General features: G+C 38.2%; 3 protein-coding genes across 4 annotated transcripts in view; 1 reads left to right on the top strand and 2 right to left on the bottom strand.

The window, feature by feature from the left end:
- Positions 1–69: 69 nt before the first annotated feature.
- Positions 70–16774, bottom strand: part of LOC110373075 (mitoguardin) — a 48475-nt gene continuing 31770 nt past the window's right edge. The window contains exons 4-10 of the mRNA XM_021330194.3: positions 3346–3512; positions 2942–3133; positions 2408–2517; positions 2036–2204; positions 1717–1821; positions 1444–1572; positions 70–1367 (exon numbers count right to left, since the gene is read on the bottom strand). Coding sequence (XP_021185869.1) covers positions 1053–1367; positions 1444–1572; positions 1717–1821; positions 2036–2204; positions 2408–2517; positions 2942–3133; positions 3346–3512 — 1187 coding nt within the window. The 3' untranslated portion in view covers positions 70–1052. The remainder of the gene's footprint in view (positions 1368–1443; positions 1573–1716; positions 1822–2035; positions 2205–2407; positions 2518–2941; positions 3134–3345; positions 3513–16774) is intronic.
- Positions 3696–5167, bottom strand: LOC110373078 (uncharacterized). The gene is made up of 4 exons (XM_021330203.3): positions 4947–5167; positions 4628–4828; positions 4249–4543; positions 3696–4160 (listed from the first exon to the last, which is right to left on the bottom strand). The coding sequence occupies exons 2-4, from the start codon at positions 4826–4828 to the stop codon at positions 3871–3873; spliced, it is 786 nt and encodes a 261-aa protein (XP_021185878.3). The 5' UTR covers positions 4947–5167; the 3' UTR covers positions 3696–3870.
- LOC110373077 (protein unzipped) overlaps positions 7360–16774 on the top strand; it is a 28846-nt gene continuing 19431 nt past the window's right edge. For both annotated transcript variants that reach the window (XM_049852420.2, XM_021330202.3), the window contains exon 1: positions 7360–7743. The gene's annotated coding sequence lies outside the window, so the exon portion shown is untranslated. The remainder of the gene's footprint in view (positions 7744–16774) is intronic.

Here is a 16774-nt window from a genome sequence, read left to right as displayed (position 1 = left end):
ATAACTCGTGATGTCCTCCCCCCCACACGCGCGTGGTGTATGGAAGTGTCAGTAAAGAAAATACCAAAATATAATAAAACCTGAATTCAATTTATTCTATATTTACAAAATTATAGGTACACTTGATTTAATATCTTATAAACAAGAACAGCTACCTACAGTCTTCAGAAATGCGAAATAATTTATATTAAACTAATAATATTCATTTATAAATTCATTATAGATTCCTATGGAAGCAGTTTTGTGTCTACAAATAAAAGCTTGGAAGCTATTTTAAATACAAGTTAATAAAGGACACACTGTTTCCTACAGTACCTGTAGGTACATACTTCCAAAATGGAATGCATGATTTACACTGCAAATAGTACAAAATGCAAAAAATAACTTATTTACAAGATTGCGGTAGGGGTTACAAAAATATCGTGAATCTAACGAATGAACTTACATCATGGGCATGTAGATATTATTCTTTCAATTTGCTCAACTGTTTTTAATAAACTTATTCGATGAATTAATTATACATGATGGCGAATTTAAACTGCGGTACGCAGGAAATGCGGATCAATTGACGTTCAGGTCTACTACAAATAATCTATCACTGTTAATATTTAAATTATTGTGATATTTTGTGATACCCGCTATGCTGATAAAGTACGCTGTTTAATTAATATCCATGTTTCGTGTTGATACAGACAGAATAGTGAACACTTTTTATCTTATGACTAAAATAGAAGCATAACAAACATACGTAACGATTTGAGCTCTAAAAATGATACCGAGAAGAGCAGAACAAATAACCATAGGAATGTTAAGATTCCATATATGTAGCTACAACCTTAGCAATAGTTTTGTTAACAATGAATAGCTTCTAATTATTATCATAGTATTTTCTAGCATCTCTTATAATTGGTAATATAATTCCTCGGTAAATTGCATGATTAAATAACGTCAACAACGAGATGAAAATTTGAGGTAAAGGCGAATACTTAATATAGGCATACTGCTTAGCAACTGATCGTTGATCCAAGACACATTATACGCGTGTCAACTATTTATATACGTTCAGCTAGTTTATCGGTTATGTTAGCGGAACGTAATCTAGCGTGTTGCATTATGTCAGCGGCAAGGTCGTCTACATTAGTGTAGCGACATTTCTGGAAGTTGAACAGGTCTGCTATGAAGCCTACGATTTCTGACTGGAAGGACTCGCAGACGTCTCGCAGTCGCTCGTGCGGGCCCAGGAAGCCCCACACCAGCACCGGCAGCAAGTGCTCCGATATGGAATAGAAATGAGCCATGAAACCGTCCGGGTACTGCAAGTACCGCCGCTTGGCCTTAATTACAGACCACACAGCCGTTGTCAATGCCTGGAATAAATATTCTTGTTACTTTTACGAATATAAATATCATTTTATAAGGTATTCAATAAAGGAAACAACTTACGCTCTCTTTAAATCCATCTGATAACCATCGATTGCGGACTACTGCTAGCACGGATGAAGGTGGCGACGCGAGGTCTTCAAATGCGTCCAATAGAATATAGTCCAACACTACATCGTAGAATGTTAAGGCCTGGAAATGTAAAACAAAATGATTTACCTATAACTTATACATTTAAAACCATCTATGGAATTCTCGAATGGAATCACTCATTCCTGATTGTGATTTAATCTATTCGGAATGATGGTATTTCCATAAAAGGTTGACGAACTATACCTTAACTCCTTTAGTCGTAAGTTCACTTTCGATTGTTGCCCAATTGGCCGCGTCCGTTGCCCACGACACCATCTCTTCGTATGCGACCAGGAATTCCTTTGGTTCCTAATAAATAACATTTGTGAGTAGGTATATGAATTTTGTAACTAAACAGTATAACGAATCTGTTGAGTCCGTATATTATGGTACTTAGGTAGCTGGAGTGCCAATACCAGGGCGTCACTTTCCAGTAGCTTTCACAGGGAAGGCGCATAATGTAAGAGTTACTCTACAAATGACTGAATAGAACTTCAGATAAATCAGACATAATATAAGTTACCTTATCAGCAAACAGCAATAGATCAGTGAGCACTTGTCGGCCGGCGTCCACGAACCAGGCCCACACGGCGGCGTCCTTGAACACCTGCGTGAAAGCTTGTCGCAGGCAATGCAGCTTGCACAGGAACTCCGAGTCTGAGCTGCACTGTACTACCTCTGTGCGAAGCGTCCTGGAACAGTGAAATTATATTTGTATATGTAAAAATGATTTCTAAAATGGTCCGGTGAGCTTCAATTTGCAATTCTGTTTCATTGGACTAGAAAAATTTTCTTCTAAAACACTAAAACTTAGTTGAATGGACATTAGATTTACCAACATAGTTGAGTAAAGGCTAGGACGATGATGAGATACTGTTACAGACAAGAAGCTAACCTGTAAGGTATGCCGACTTCGAACTGCTTTACAGCAGCCTGATATAATTCTAAGTTTTCTAGTTCTGGTAATGCTTCCGTTAAGTCGTCGAAGTCTCGTAGGTCGGCAACCTGCAATCAAAATAAAGCGTATTACAGACCTTACAAAGTTTGGAAAATACATAAGGGAGCATGAAGAGTACCTACATAAGGGAGTCAATCAGTATACATATAAAGAGTATTACATACAGATTATATGAGAAGTATATAGGGAAATACCTCTAAGTAAAATAAATAAATTGATGTCACAAGTAAATTACGGTTGTGGCCATGCTCACCAACCACGGTAGATCTGTCTCTGGTTTTTCGCCGTCTGTAGTCCATGGTTTGAAAAGCGGTTTTACTGATTGATAAAATGATTCAAGAGAAAGTTCTATACATTTTTCTAAATTAAAACTATATTATATCTATACTAATTTTTAAATTTAATCAGAATCAAAAAAAATCTGAATGCTGAAGTGGATCGTCAGCTAAGATGTCCGGCGGTAGTGTGTACCTGATCCTCAGCTGAGGCGAAGGACTCGGCGCTGGAGTGGTGCTCGCGGCGCGTGTGCTCGGAGGCGGAGTGCGACAGCAGGCGCACGCGCCGCCCCGCGCCGCCCGAGCCGCCCGACCCCGCCGCGCCGCCGCCGCTCTCCGACCGGAACAGCACCGACCGCTGGTCCAAGAACAGCAGCTCGCAACGCTCCTAGAATCACAGTTCATATTCATGTTCTTTATTGTATTCCATAATGTACATAGGGGGTGGAAATAAATCTTTAATGTCATTCCCACGCTAAATTCGGAGCACAAGTCCTCGCATGTGTCCGTACAACTACCCCGTGAAGCCGAGTGGCACAGTCTTCCGTGACGACAAAAAGTTTGGGAAGAACACTATAACTATAAACATAAAGTACCTACCTGTAGAAGGTAAGCGTCCTGCAGCAGGTCCTGTATCTCGCGGCAGAACTCGGCCTCCTCGGGCGAGGTGAGCGCGAGCGTGCCCGACACGCCGCCGCGCGCGCCCAGCGAGAACGCCGCCAGCGCGTCTTCCCAGTAGTTTATACTCGTCTCCAGCGCCTCCATGCCTGCAATACACCATACGTACTTATTGACGTCATTACTAGGTCATTAAATAACATTTTGTATTATCAGGGTCCAATAAAAAAAAATCTTTTAATAAATTATTTATTTTCTAATCAGTTCATTAAAATAACATTGAATAATAGGAATAATTAGCTGTACATTAGTTTTTGTCTTCTATGTGTAAACTTACATAATGTAAACAATCCTACTTATGTATAATAACCTACATGCTAATAATATGACAATCTTCAATTTCATTCAGACTAGGTTTAATAACATATCAGTTTAAAGTTACAGGACTCCGCAATTTGCACTTACTCCAATAGTTTTTGTAATTTGTTTCGCTTTTGTCCAAATTATTTAATTTCTATAAAATACATCTCCTTTTAAGTCTGGACCATTGGCTTGAAGTGGGTGTAAATGTTGTAGAGCTTCTTGTACCCCACTGTTTAAATCCTGCACGGTTCCTGCTATTGCTGTGAGGGCATCTGCTATCCGATCCTCAAGGAGCCCTCGTCTCTCTTCCTGAGCCCTCATAACTGATGCCATAGACTCCAATGCATCTGCAATTCTCTCTTCCGCTGCTACTCTTCGTTCTTCAAAATCTATCGCCCATTTAGGAGGTGGAGACATACTCCGGAAATTATCATCTGAAATATCAAGTTTAAATGTATTTGATATCGTAGACAAAAGAAAAAAAATGTGTGCAATCAAATATTTTTTATTATTTTTAATTACCTATAGGTGATCTGGGTGCACTGGTGACAGACTGTCTAGTCTTAATGCTGGCCGGTGTACACCGAACTTTGAGGTTTTCTAACGGTTCTGAATCTGAATCATCCGCCAGGAAGTTATCAAGTTGATTGGAGGATGACATCGCGGCAGAAACAGATCCCTTGCCACTTAGTTCCAACACCCGCACTTCTAGGTCATTGAGTGGTATGCATCGGTTTGGACCTGCGTCTGACCCTGATCCAAATCTTCTTGCATTTGCTGCTTTTTTTCTACACTTGTGTCGCCATTCAAACCAGTACTGAAACAAAATGTATTTAATTTTAGAATTTTATTTATTAAAATAGTCTATACTTTTTTTTAATACATTTACATAAAGACTTACCTTCTTCCAACCATCAGGGGTTTTCAAAGCCCCTGACTGTACTGCATTCAGTTGTTTTGCTAGCACTGCCCACTTTTGCCGCGTCTTTTGATGAGAGACCGGTGCTCCAGGCAGCAGTCCTTTAGACATATATCTATTCTCTTCTAGAAAATCCATAAGAATTTCTAGTTGTTGCCTTACAATACGCCGAGGCGGTGCCATCTACAAAATAATAATTACTTTAATTAATATTTATTTAAAAGCCTTAGCCCATAATATAACTGTTTATAAATAGCTAGGCACTACAAAGGAAGTTTAAAAATAATTGTCAATTACTCACCTTTATTAGTTTTCAGACTTTCAGAGTATAAACTTTTGAAACTACGAAATGTTTATGTTCAAGAAAATTATAATCGCGCGCTGTTTATTTGACATAAGCAATCTCCTTCACAAACGCAATATTAGGCGATATGTAATGGCGACTTCGATGTTATGATTGCGATAGCAATGCGCGCGTTCCTTTGTGACAAGTGACAACTGACACAAGAAATTATCGATTTTGTCAGAAATAAGGCAATAATGCAGAATTGCTAAGCAAACGGTAATCAATTATCCAACAGTTAATCGATCAATGTATATTTAGTTTAAAATATAAAAAGTTTTTTACTTCAAGCCAGAGTTGAATCTGATTGTCTAGTCAATATTGAACACAGATGGCGTTGCTTTAAATTTTAGATACTCAATGGAATATATATATATATTTTTTTTTTAATCAATGAACATATGAAAAAAATATTGCAAAGGCTTCTATTTAAAAAATCGTAAAATTCTTATGTAGGCATTTCCTCCTCTTGAACTTCTTGCAACGCCATCTCGTATCGAGTAGCAGAACTATATAATGTATTTTTGACATTAATTTTATTCAACGTACATATTTATTTCTTCAAAATGAAATAAAGCGTTTTCACCTCGATGCTTTTAATGCAAAGGTAGCAAGTTTATTTTTCTGAACTCCTAAACCCGTTTAGTGATTTTCATCTGAACTAACAAGATACCTACCTAGGTACCTGTACGGTAGACCGCACATCAGTGGTAACTGTCATGCACCTTAACTCAATAATAATAAGTACGATTTTCCAATGAAACTGTTACCACTGACCTGACGTTGACTGTACCTACATTATACTATAATTAGGTTAATAAATTAAGCGACATGCAAATCGGCGTTTGTGGGTTCTGTCCCAAAACAGTCAAGTGTCAGCTTATGGCTTTAGGCCGGCACGCTAATTAATTTACTTGCTACTTCTCTTTATTAAATTCAAGTCAACTGTATAACCAATTTAGCTAAGTATAATTATTTTTACTTGGAGTGTTAAAAATCGTTGTCTGAACAACAAACAATTTGGTCTGTCAAAATAACTGTTTTGCGAGGCAATTTTATTTTAAAGTCACATAAATGTTTACGAAACATTTTATTGTTTGTGTGTTTGTCTGTTTGACAGCTATCTTAAAAATGGCTGGATTTGTAAACTAGGTAGGTATTTGGACGGGATCTTTACTTACTTATTGCTGAAATATCTGTTTAGGTTACCGGTAAAAATCGATCTGAAAAACTTTTATCCCGATTTCCCATCGAGGCTGCATGTCATGTTCAGCAACCCCAAAAGCGCATGTAGGTACCTATATCTATACATATTTTCGTAATTGTATTTTTCGTTAAAAAAATACAATTTGCGTCGGTCTAAAAAGAGTTTGCCTACTGGCTTCAAATCCATTACTTTTTTTCCTTAACCTTTTTATGAAATTAGTTTCATGCGTAAGTACGTTTTTTCTTGAGTGAATTAGCCATGGTCACCGACTTCTAAATTTGGCAGAACTTGAAACCGGTTCGAATTGATATTATAAAGCTAAATATGCAAAGCTAATTTCCAATTAATTATTACGTTGAGAATCCTATTTTCATCTAAACCACACATGATTTTAAAATCAATTATTTTTCACCTGTTAATATCTATAGTTTTTCAGTTTCACTGGAAATATATCTATTTGTACAGAAAAGTATGTAGGCACGTACAATTCCTATTTTCTAGGTAGGATACAAATACCTACCAAGCACACAGTTGGTCTAATTCCACAATAATTTAATCATATCAGACACCAAACTGTCAGGCCCCGACCGCGAAGGTTTCACATGAAAAGGGTAAGCCGCTTTTCTGCGAAACCTTAGCAGGTCAACAAAGTTTTGCTCTTCATTATAATTTCATTGGTCACATACATAAATTAAGCCTGTTGTACTAGGACCTGCCATAGCTTCGTCTAGTAAAAACAAAAAGGCTTGTCGAAAACATACTCAACGGAAAAAGCCGCCCACTTGTCAAATAAACTTGAAATTAAAGAAGAGCCGGCGCCAAGCGATCGGCACCACGTAACACCAAGTAGGTAGGTAGGCTTCGTTTTAAGACGCGAACAAAATAAAAATCTCAAAGAGAAAATGCGACATCGGAAAACATTTACAATACCTACTTATATGTATATCGAATATTAAAACGGCAAAAAAGATTCCACCCCAAACAGTCCTAAACATATGAAGAGATTTCAGTATCCGTTTGTCAATTAACGGTTTGGAGGTTTGGTTCTCTGGCATCGTTTCGTAAACTCCCAATTAACAACCAACGTAAACTTCTGCATGTAGGTAGTAATAATGCATTTGATAGAAAGAATGGGCAGTTTAAAGATTATCTGTGCGTCAGTGCCGCTGGTGGACACAAGTAAACGCTCGGTGCAGCACCGCTCGGTTGGCGCGGTGCGGCCGCGGGGTGTCGCGAGCGTCATTCGAGCATGGTCTCTCCCGCCGGCCTCCGCCCGCCAAACCCGCCAGTCTTTCCGAGACACCGCACTGCGGCGGTGTGCCCTATCGCTAAAGCTCCGTACTATTATCACCGTGCTATATCTATCCGAGGCGTTCCATTCTGATCGTCAACTACTAAAACTGTGGATTGACATCCATCTATTGACTGCAAAGTGAATGATAAATTGTTACAGTGTTGTGTATGAAAAAGCGCGATTTCTGTGAGTTTTCTTAAAGGCTTCGCTGCTACTCCTGGCTATATTGACGCCGATTTGTATCGTTCTGACAGGTAAGACAAGAGTCTAATTAATTGGATTTCTAATAAAACTTCTGCTGATAACGACATTGCGTTTTTCTGAAAGTTTATTTTTTTGTTAGTTAATTTTAAAATTATCATTGTTTCATAAAATTTAGGGACCACAACCTTTGTAATACTGTTTAAAAACATTTTTGTCTACCCATGTTATTTTCTATGAATATAAGAAATGATATATTCGTCTTTTTGTGTGCAAGGGTTCAATTTCTAAAGCTATCAACACTTCACTTAAGATTATGAATCGCAGAACACTAGGAGGTCTCAACCGCTCTGAGCATTCTCTGGAACGTGAGCACTCAGAGGAGAATCTCCTGACACGTTTCTTGAAAACCGGTTCACTCGGATACACGACTTATGCAATCGTAACTCTAATCGACTGAACAATGTCCAAAAACATTTGAAAGTGTATTCGGAGGATTGGAAGATATGTGTCTGTGATAAATGAAGTACCGGGAAGATTCCTGGAACGTTGATATATTTGTCTTGGATAAATACGGCACACCATTAATTTAAAAGTTAATTTAGTAAAAATTACCTACAAATGGTTTTGACAATATAGCTATATATATAACGGACCAAAAACTACAATTAAAAATTACGAAGGAACGCCAATAAGTAACATCTTTATACAAATACATTTGTTAAGATTATTAGTGTGATCATATTTTTAGAAATTGATCTCATCGTTATATTCGTACATTTCGTTTTGATAACATCGCAGCGTTTGTAAGACGCGGTTTGTTATCAGAGTGCAGAATCGTTTAAACATCTGCTAGGGGCAGACGACACTGACTGAAGGTGTATTGTCACTATTGTTATTCTACATCGTAAGCTGCAGCTGCGGTTCCACGTGGATACTGTCAATACAAATAATGTGCTGACACAATTGCTGGAATTCACATTGTGTTAAAATCCAGCAAGCAGATTTCACAGAATCACCTTTCTTACCTTTCAGAGATATTGGTGTAGTTTTTTCGTTACATCTACACCCATTCATAAAATTCACGTTTTAGTTTCTATTCCAGGTAGTAATTCTATTCCCCTAGTCTTATTTCTAGGCCGTATGATGCAAGCAATTGTAAACATAGCAACAGATTCTAATGTTTCGACTGTTGAACCCTCTGTTGTTGCGAGCGGCGACACCGACCAATTGGCGTCGTCGTATCGATCTGCGAGTCCATTCTAACGACTACGTCATCGGGACACTATGCACACTAACTTAAAACATCGAAACGACTCTAAACTTTTTTGAAGCTTCCCTGATTTGAGTTGCCATTAGATCAACGAATGAAAAAGTTCTTGTGAATTTTCTTTGCAAAACGTGATTACCATACATAGGGCGATTGTTAATAAGACGATGCCTCGGGAGAAGTCTCGCTAAATTGCCTTCATCGAGTCGCCTCCGCTCCTAGTTGGCCATTTCCGTTTGCTCAAACAACTTGCTGCTGGCTAGGCTATGCATCGAAACTGCACTGTTTTATTAATTTAGTAGTCTGGTTAAAAAGTACCTATATGCTATGAAAATAACTACATGCATTTAAGCTTATCAGTGTTGCTTCCAATGGATCATCACAGTTTATTCGCCCCAATTTGGTTTTAGACCCGCGTAAGTAAGCATATAAGATTATTCAGAATCATTTCTCAGTCTCCATTAATTCAAATTTAATATTCTGGATGCTAAATCACAGTTATGAAATTTACATCGGGATAAATCCATGGGTGCCACAGCTTGCCTGCCCTACTTAGTCGGCTGTAGGCGTCGCGGAGACATTTTGCGACGCAATAAGTAGGCGAGATCTCGGCTGGAAAATTGCTCCAATTTTTAGGGTGGAAACCACCCCGTAACATAATCAGCTAAATTGCCCAGACAAGGAAGAACTGTCGGGGATGATGGTAAGATATAAATATTAGACACTATAACTTTGATCAAGAATAAGCACTTATTCAGCAATAAGCAGGCTATCATTTTGTTTCCATATTTACTAACAGGCAAAGTAGTTTTAGATTATCTGTACAATTGAGCAAGAAAAAAATCAAATCAGATCAAATTAGAAGGTGAATTTTTGTTTAACTTTAGCTTCCCTTCCATAGCACTAGCTTACTATAGATAGCGTGTTGTAACTACTCACGATCTAATAAAATGGCTCACTTTCACGATGTTTATAAACAATTAGACGATTGTATAGAGAGGTTCGTGCTTTGTTTTGATATTATTGTTTCTTTATTGGCCCTACCTAAGATATGTTTATATTCGTGACATCATTACTATCACTAGCGAAATATGGTTCAGTCAAACTACACAAAGGATGTTCTTTTTTCACGTTCAAGGAAAAGATTGAAAGCTTCTTGTCATAATTTCCAAGACTTCCCCTTCTTCTACCACAACGACTTAACATTTTGCTTCCTAGTGTTATAATTGGAGTTTTCCCGCTAGGTAAGTCGTGTCCAGTGAGTGCAGAGTTGACATAACAATCAACGAGGTCACGACACTAACGAAGGGCTTGGGGTCTAGTAGGTGGAAGTGGTTGATAAGGGGCTGAACGGAGGGCGATTCTGGTATTCGTATGCAGGCCGCGCGGTGGCGGCGCGATCGATACGCGCCCGCGCGACGCCTCCCCTGCGATACGACTCACAAGTCTGCTACAACTAAATAAAATACACCTACTTGAGCTTATTAAAATTTTCAACACAATCAGTTACCAAATCACTGGTTTTGATGAACGCTTTTCCCGAAGCGGAGACGTAAAGCTTCGCCAAGTTCACGATCCCTTTGATGTTTCTTATAATTACAGAGAGTGATAGGTGCTGCTAATCTCCTGATTACAGGGTATCCGGCATCGCTTTACGTGACGCCTACTTAATGACCCAAGATGAGTCGTACTCCCTTCAGTTTAGGCTGTGAATTCTAAAACGAGCATTCAAGCAATAGCATGATAATAGTATAGTTTAATATAATGCTACATAAACCATTAGTTTAGAAATCATTTCTAAGAAATTTGTTTCTCTGCCAGCAATTGATATGAAAATTCGGCAAAGTATTATCTGAAATTATTTCACCATCAAAGCGCGATGAACTGAACAAGTGTTCTAAAGATAAGAAAATGACATCATCAACGGGAACGACCAAGGGAGAGAATAAAAAAAACTGTTGACATGAAGTAACCGATCAGTGAGGCGTAGAACACGCTCGGCCGGTGACCGCGTGGCCCTGATCTTGACGGAACAAGCTAGCTGATGACCTTCCGTGACCGTGCAAGAGGTCGACCAACTAATACATAAAATTAATACCATCAACGAAAAATTCAGTACACTAAAACCAAGCCTACATGACCACTTATGTCACAGGCTGACAATAAGGTATTGTGACTTGTTAACAGGTCGGAGTACCTTAATCGTGATTTATTAGTCGCCGTAAATGGTGAAGCAAGCTTATTAAATGATTCACATAACAAAGAATGTGGGTGTTCAGTGCCATGGAGTAGGATCGAGGTTTGCTATGATATAACCGCACGTATTTCCTGTATAAGTCCTTATTCTAGGAGTAAATATGTATAATAGAGTAAACAGAAATCCAATACAGTGAATTTGAGCTCAGAATCTCTCCCCCTAGGAGGAGTCTCCCTTTTTGTGTGGAATGCGCTAACTACTTACTAATAGCTTTAATGCACTTCCAATAGCAGTCGGACGTATATCGAGGGGAGCTATCAATAAAGGGCGTTTATTATACATAGCTGGTGTGTATCTATTGCCTCAAATATTTCAATAAGTGAGCACAGTTTAGTTAGTAGTCTGAATACTTCATTCAAGACTACTGCAGACAGCATTTAATCTAACCTCTAATATGCGCAATTAGCCGTAACAATCATTGCCTAAGTGCTAATTAGGAATTTACTCGATAGAGTATACATAACTACACGGACACGAGAACGAATCAATGAATTTCAATTAGCAGATGGACAGGAGTGCGGCTACGTCATCGTCATAACTGAACAAGTCCGCATTGCACAAACATTGTACGCATTGCGAGTTGTTAGTTGTTATTGCATGCCCGCATGCTTTCACCTACAAATGTACTCAGACTAATTTGTATCTGTGTATACAGGCAATTTGTCTGCCTAAATTAGGTTAGACTCTGCGAAACATCGCAATTGGTAGCAGCCATGTCACGATGACAATCCTCAAATCATGATCTAATGTAATAATCTTCGCGCTAAAATTGATTTTATTTGTAGCAGAATCATCATATTTGTTCTTTATAAAACAGAATAACACCAATAGATCTCTGCGTGGGTACCTGGATGCGTTCTATTATAACATTTTTTTGTAATGGCCTTTGCTCCCCATTTCGGACGACCCTTTGGACGAACAATGATTTGAGTGAGGGGAGCGAAATGCAGCTGCTCCTTTTCTTTTAAAGCATATTCTTCTAATGCTCTCTGAAGGAAGGAACTGGGTCGCGAAATGAGGCCAATTGTATTTTCTCCGATAAAACTAGGTACACAATGCATTTATCCTTCGATTTCCTTGGCCGTAATTTCAAACAGCTATAAACTAACTTACTGTGAAAAAAAGTCATGAATGTTTATTTTGCTGGGATTTCTTTGCTTACCAACTTAGTATGATGAAAGTTGATTGAGACAGTTTCTCAGCATCGCAAAAAGTGGTTGAGATGCGTCTGCTTCTAACATATATGATGCAACGTGAAACGCAATGTAGTCCCCATTCTGTAAGTGTGCAACTTTTTCCTAAGGCGCCAGACGGTGGCGACACCTCGCTGTCACTACATTTTCTACTTCATGAATAGTGTTAATTTTCTGGGCTTCGATTAACTTTGTAACTTATGGGTATGTTACAACAATCAAAGAATTGTATAACATCGTCATGAATTATAAGAGTGGGTGTAGAAACGTGATGTTATTTTACTTGTTCTGAGTGCTTTCTGTGAAACGTCGGCATAGTGCGAGACGAGGTTCGAGTTCATGGCCACTGGAACAATCGATTGGCGAGATTTGTGAGCGAGCTACGTGCGTACCAGGCTCCAGTAGCCGAACGTTAGCTGCCTGCCTAACCTTGATTTAGTAAAAAACAAATGCCATACATCTGTGCATTACGCATGCTTATAAAAAACAAATATAAAAGACTGATTAAGATTAAGAAAATTCAACTTGGTAAAGATAAATTCCAACAATTTAACGAATGAGACCGCGTAGGAAATGAACGGGAAAAAAGATATTCAAAGAACCACTATAGAAAATTTTTGGTATAAAACTAACTCCGTATCTATCACGATGTTTAAAAATACTGAATTACATCGCATTGTTGCTGAATACAATGAAGTACAAATATGCAACACAAATGTGGAATATTCAGGAATGTTGTGGAACAATACAATTTCAGAATGCATGATGTGTTTTAGTGCACCGCAAACATTCTCGTTGCTATAGCGAACGCGAAGAGAGGTGTTATTAAGTTGTCCCGACCGCATTAACGAAGCTCGGTAAAATTAATTACTTACATTGAACCAACAAGCGGTTATCGCGGTCACTGCGAGGAAATTAAATGAACACGCGCGGACGCATCTTAGTGGTCTTTGCTCTCTACGTATTAGAATGCACGATTTTTCGTCAATTTCACACTTTTCAACCTAGGTTTTTCAGATCACTAAACACTTCAACAAAGTTTTGTTTAATTATTTGTATGGGCTAGAAGATATTGCCTACAAAAACCGTGAAATGATAAGCATGCATAATTACTCAATTCTCCGTAAACTTCGATAGTAATTAATTATTTCGGCGGCATCTACTTGGAATTCTCCGCATGATCGGAGGTGGCAGGTGTCGGCAGTTTAAACAATGTCAAGTATCGGCTATCCCTAGCTTCCGGCGCGTGCGCAACCACGTGTTCTGTCCACGCATAATTACAAATACGTTATAGCTCTTTTATTGTCATGTTATTGCATCTAGACGATATGTTAATCGGTGTACCCTCTCCAAAAGGCGTTAGAGTGCCTCTAGAATAATTTATAGCCACTTGCACCGATCCTTTTTGGTTATACAACGATTTATTCTTCGTGATTGATAATTGGGTTGTAAAGTTTGGACTACAATGGCACCCGCACCACGTAATCCGGCTCTCACCGGCTATAATTTAATATCCGCCCGAAAATAATCCCATTTCCTCAGTATACCACTAATGCTGTATAATTTCCTTGACAATGTTGATATTATACTTTTGTAGAATTGTACGAATTCCCATACTTATGCACACACGTGCAATTTGCCAATTATCTACTAGACAAATAAAAAATCTAGTGAATACATAGTCATGTACATAGATAATTTGTAGCTAAAGTTACATAAACTAAGGAAGATATCAAATCAACATCAGAGACTGGTCGAAATGTCCGACGTAAAACGTTTCCCATGTTCATCTTGTGATGGATCATGCAAAGCAAATGATTTATAGGCTTGCCACTGAAAAATGTAAATGGGAAGCTAGGCGGTTAAACCGTTATATTTAATACAGAAATATGTAACTGTTAAAGATACGTAATGTAAACTTTTTGCTAGCGTGAAGTTATGGAATAACAAATGATTATTGTAATATGTGATGACAAATGAAGCAGAAAAATATGTTCGTCGATCGACGTGGCTACTGAGCTCATTCATAAACATTTTCGTGTCAACAGAATGTTGTCCCAGAATATAGTGAGCATTATTATAGGAAGACAAGGAACATTTGTTAAGTTGATTTACGAACATTTCTGAATAATCGAATTTGATAAGAGCCTTCTAAAAATATCTCCGTAAAACCACTCACTGATGATCACTGAGAAAATGAATAGGTATCCATTGAGTGAGGCTCAAGGACGCACTGACGCACATTTCTCGTCCGAGGCCAGAGGGAAGGTCTCGCCCGGGGTAGTGGCTGCTGTCCTTGGCTTTCTTTCAAGGCTGACTGAAGGTTGCGATCCTTTCATATTTTCATTGAACCACACCTCAATTTACATATGGTTAACGAATTTTTATGAAACTAAGTTTTGGCAATGAAGAAATCGATACCTACATTGATACATGTCCAATATAAATGCTATATGGACCCCTTTACACTCATAGCTTTCTAATTCATAATAAATGCAAAATTAGTTTCATTTGAATTCAGGGACCCATTGCGTTTACGGACATACATTTCCGGTGGGAGGTCCCTTTTAAAGGGCGCACTGTACGCTAATGGTTAAACATTATTTGAAATATTGTTTAAATTGAAATGTATGAAATGTGTAATGTTATTATTTAAATAACACTCTAAAAGCTGCTGAATAAACACAGCAGCTAATGACATCATAAACATTTACTGCGTGATTTAACAACTGCCCAGTAATTTATAAATTTCTGAAATTACTAATAAAAATCATGACTCGAATTCCAGTTTGAATTGCACTGAACAATGGGGTTTATACAGATTCATGTAACAATGCGTAAGGGCATGAATGACATATTACCTCACAATAGGCCGTTTGGTTGTAAATATTAAAAGCAAAACAAACAATCTGAAACCTTCCATTAAGAATGCACAAAGGAATATAACCGGTGGAGTATTAAAGCAGACAATGCGCCGGTAACGGGACAAGGCACTAATTGTGAAGCGAGAACCGAAGTCTTCCGTTACCCGCTGCAGTGTCGACGCCGCCGCACCACAAACGTCTCCCGGGAACAACTATCATAACCGAACGTCACTTGACAGGCCTATAGATAACAAAACGACCAACGATGGACCAGAATAACAAATGAAAAGGTATTTTTTTTTATACAGAACGGGGTAAATCGTGAACGTGAAACGTTTTTAAAACATGACAAAGCCACAATTCGTTCCACGTAGCCGATGTAAAAAACGAGCAGTTTAATTTCGCTATAGTGCTCAAGTTTTTAGCCAAGTGCTTTTCTGTTATTCATAGTCAGGCTCCAGACAGCGAACACTAAATTATAACGGTACATGATTTTGAATTCACGGTGTCACGAAGCCGACGAGATACTATTGTGTGATGGAAGCTCTCTTATTGATGAAAATTCCTGTTGGTTTAAAATAAGTATTAGAAATGCCAACAGGGGACCTAGTTTAAAAACAGTGTTATATTATTCTGATCAAGTAATATAACATTAGTAAGACATTATTATGTAGAGAATGTATTAATATAATAAGACGTATGTAGTTCGCGGTGAACGTGCTGAGACTGACGAAGAAATTGTTTATCATAATAGCTGGTCACGAACTCGGAACAGTCGGGACACACGCACGTCCTCACTACGTTGCGATATCTCAGTAGATAATAATCAGTATTAGTTTATTGTGAAATAATTTCATGATTTTGTAATGCTGACCTAACATGTATTCCAAGTAAGAAAACTATATTTTTTATACTTTTGAGGTCTACTTCTTTAATTTTCTTAGCAGCACCCAAAATAAAACTCTCAACAATATTGTTTAGAAACAAAATGTACTCTAACCAAAATTTGGGTTCCATCATTATTGCCCTCCTAAAAAGCATTCATTCAAAAGATTGTTTATTTCTCTTGAGAATTAAAGCCGTCATTTTTGTAAGAGGAGCACTCAAGCACTTGACGAATTGATTCCAGAGAGCTTGAAGCTAAACGTAGCTTTAAAGTTTACCAATAAATAAACACAGGTGCTTATATTGGTTGAAGGAAACTATTAGAGAATAAGTTTGAGCAATTTGGAGTCAAAATATTGTGGTTCGTGCTATACTAGACTGTGTAAGTATGAGCATACAGAAGTCTAAAGAGAAGTGGCAGGCAGGCAGCGTTGCGACATCTTCACAGGAGACATGTTGAACAAGCACTCCACTCGACTTGTAGTTGAAGCTACCACACGTAACTTGACTAGAGAGTGCTCCAGTCTATGGTAAACTTTGTTCTTTGTTGGAGAACAAAGCGCGCGAACAAATGTTTGTTTACAATGAATCGACCAAATCATCGAATCTATTTTT

Source organism: Helicoverpa armigera, chromosome 6 (genome assembly GCF_030705265.1).
Source record: "Helicoverpa armigera isolate CAAS_96S chromosome 6, ASM3070526v1, whole genome shotgun sequence".
Classification (NCBI taxonomy): domain Eukaryota; kingdom Metazoa; phylum Arthropoda; class Insecta; order Lepidoptera; family Noctuidae; genus Helicoverpa; species Helicoverpa armigera.
This window is presented reverse-complemented; position numbering and strand designations above follow the sequence as displayed.

Bases quoted from the DNA above. Each gene is read 5' to 3' on its own strand.
- LOC110373078 (XM_021330203.3), bottom strand. From the start codon at position 4,828: ATGGCACCGCCTCGGCGTATTGTAAGGCAACAACTAGAAATTCTTATG. The intron at 4,544-4,627 runs GTAAGTCTTTAT...ATTTTGTTTCAG, and splicing joins CCCCTGATGGTTGGAAGAAG to TACTGGTTTGAATGGCGACA. The intron at 4,161-4,248 runs GTAATTAAAAAT...TTGATATTTCAG, and splicing joins TGCACCCAGATCACCTATAG to ATGATAATTTCCGGAGTATG.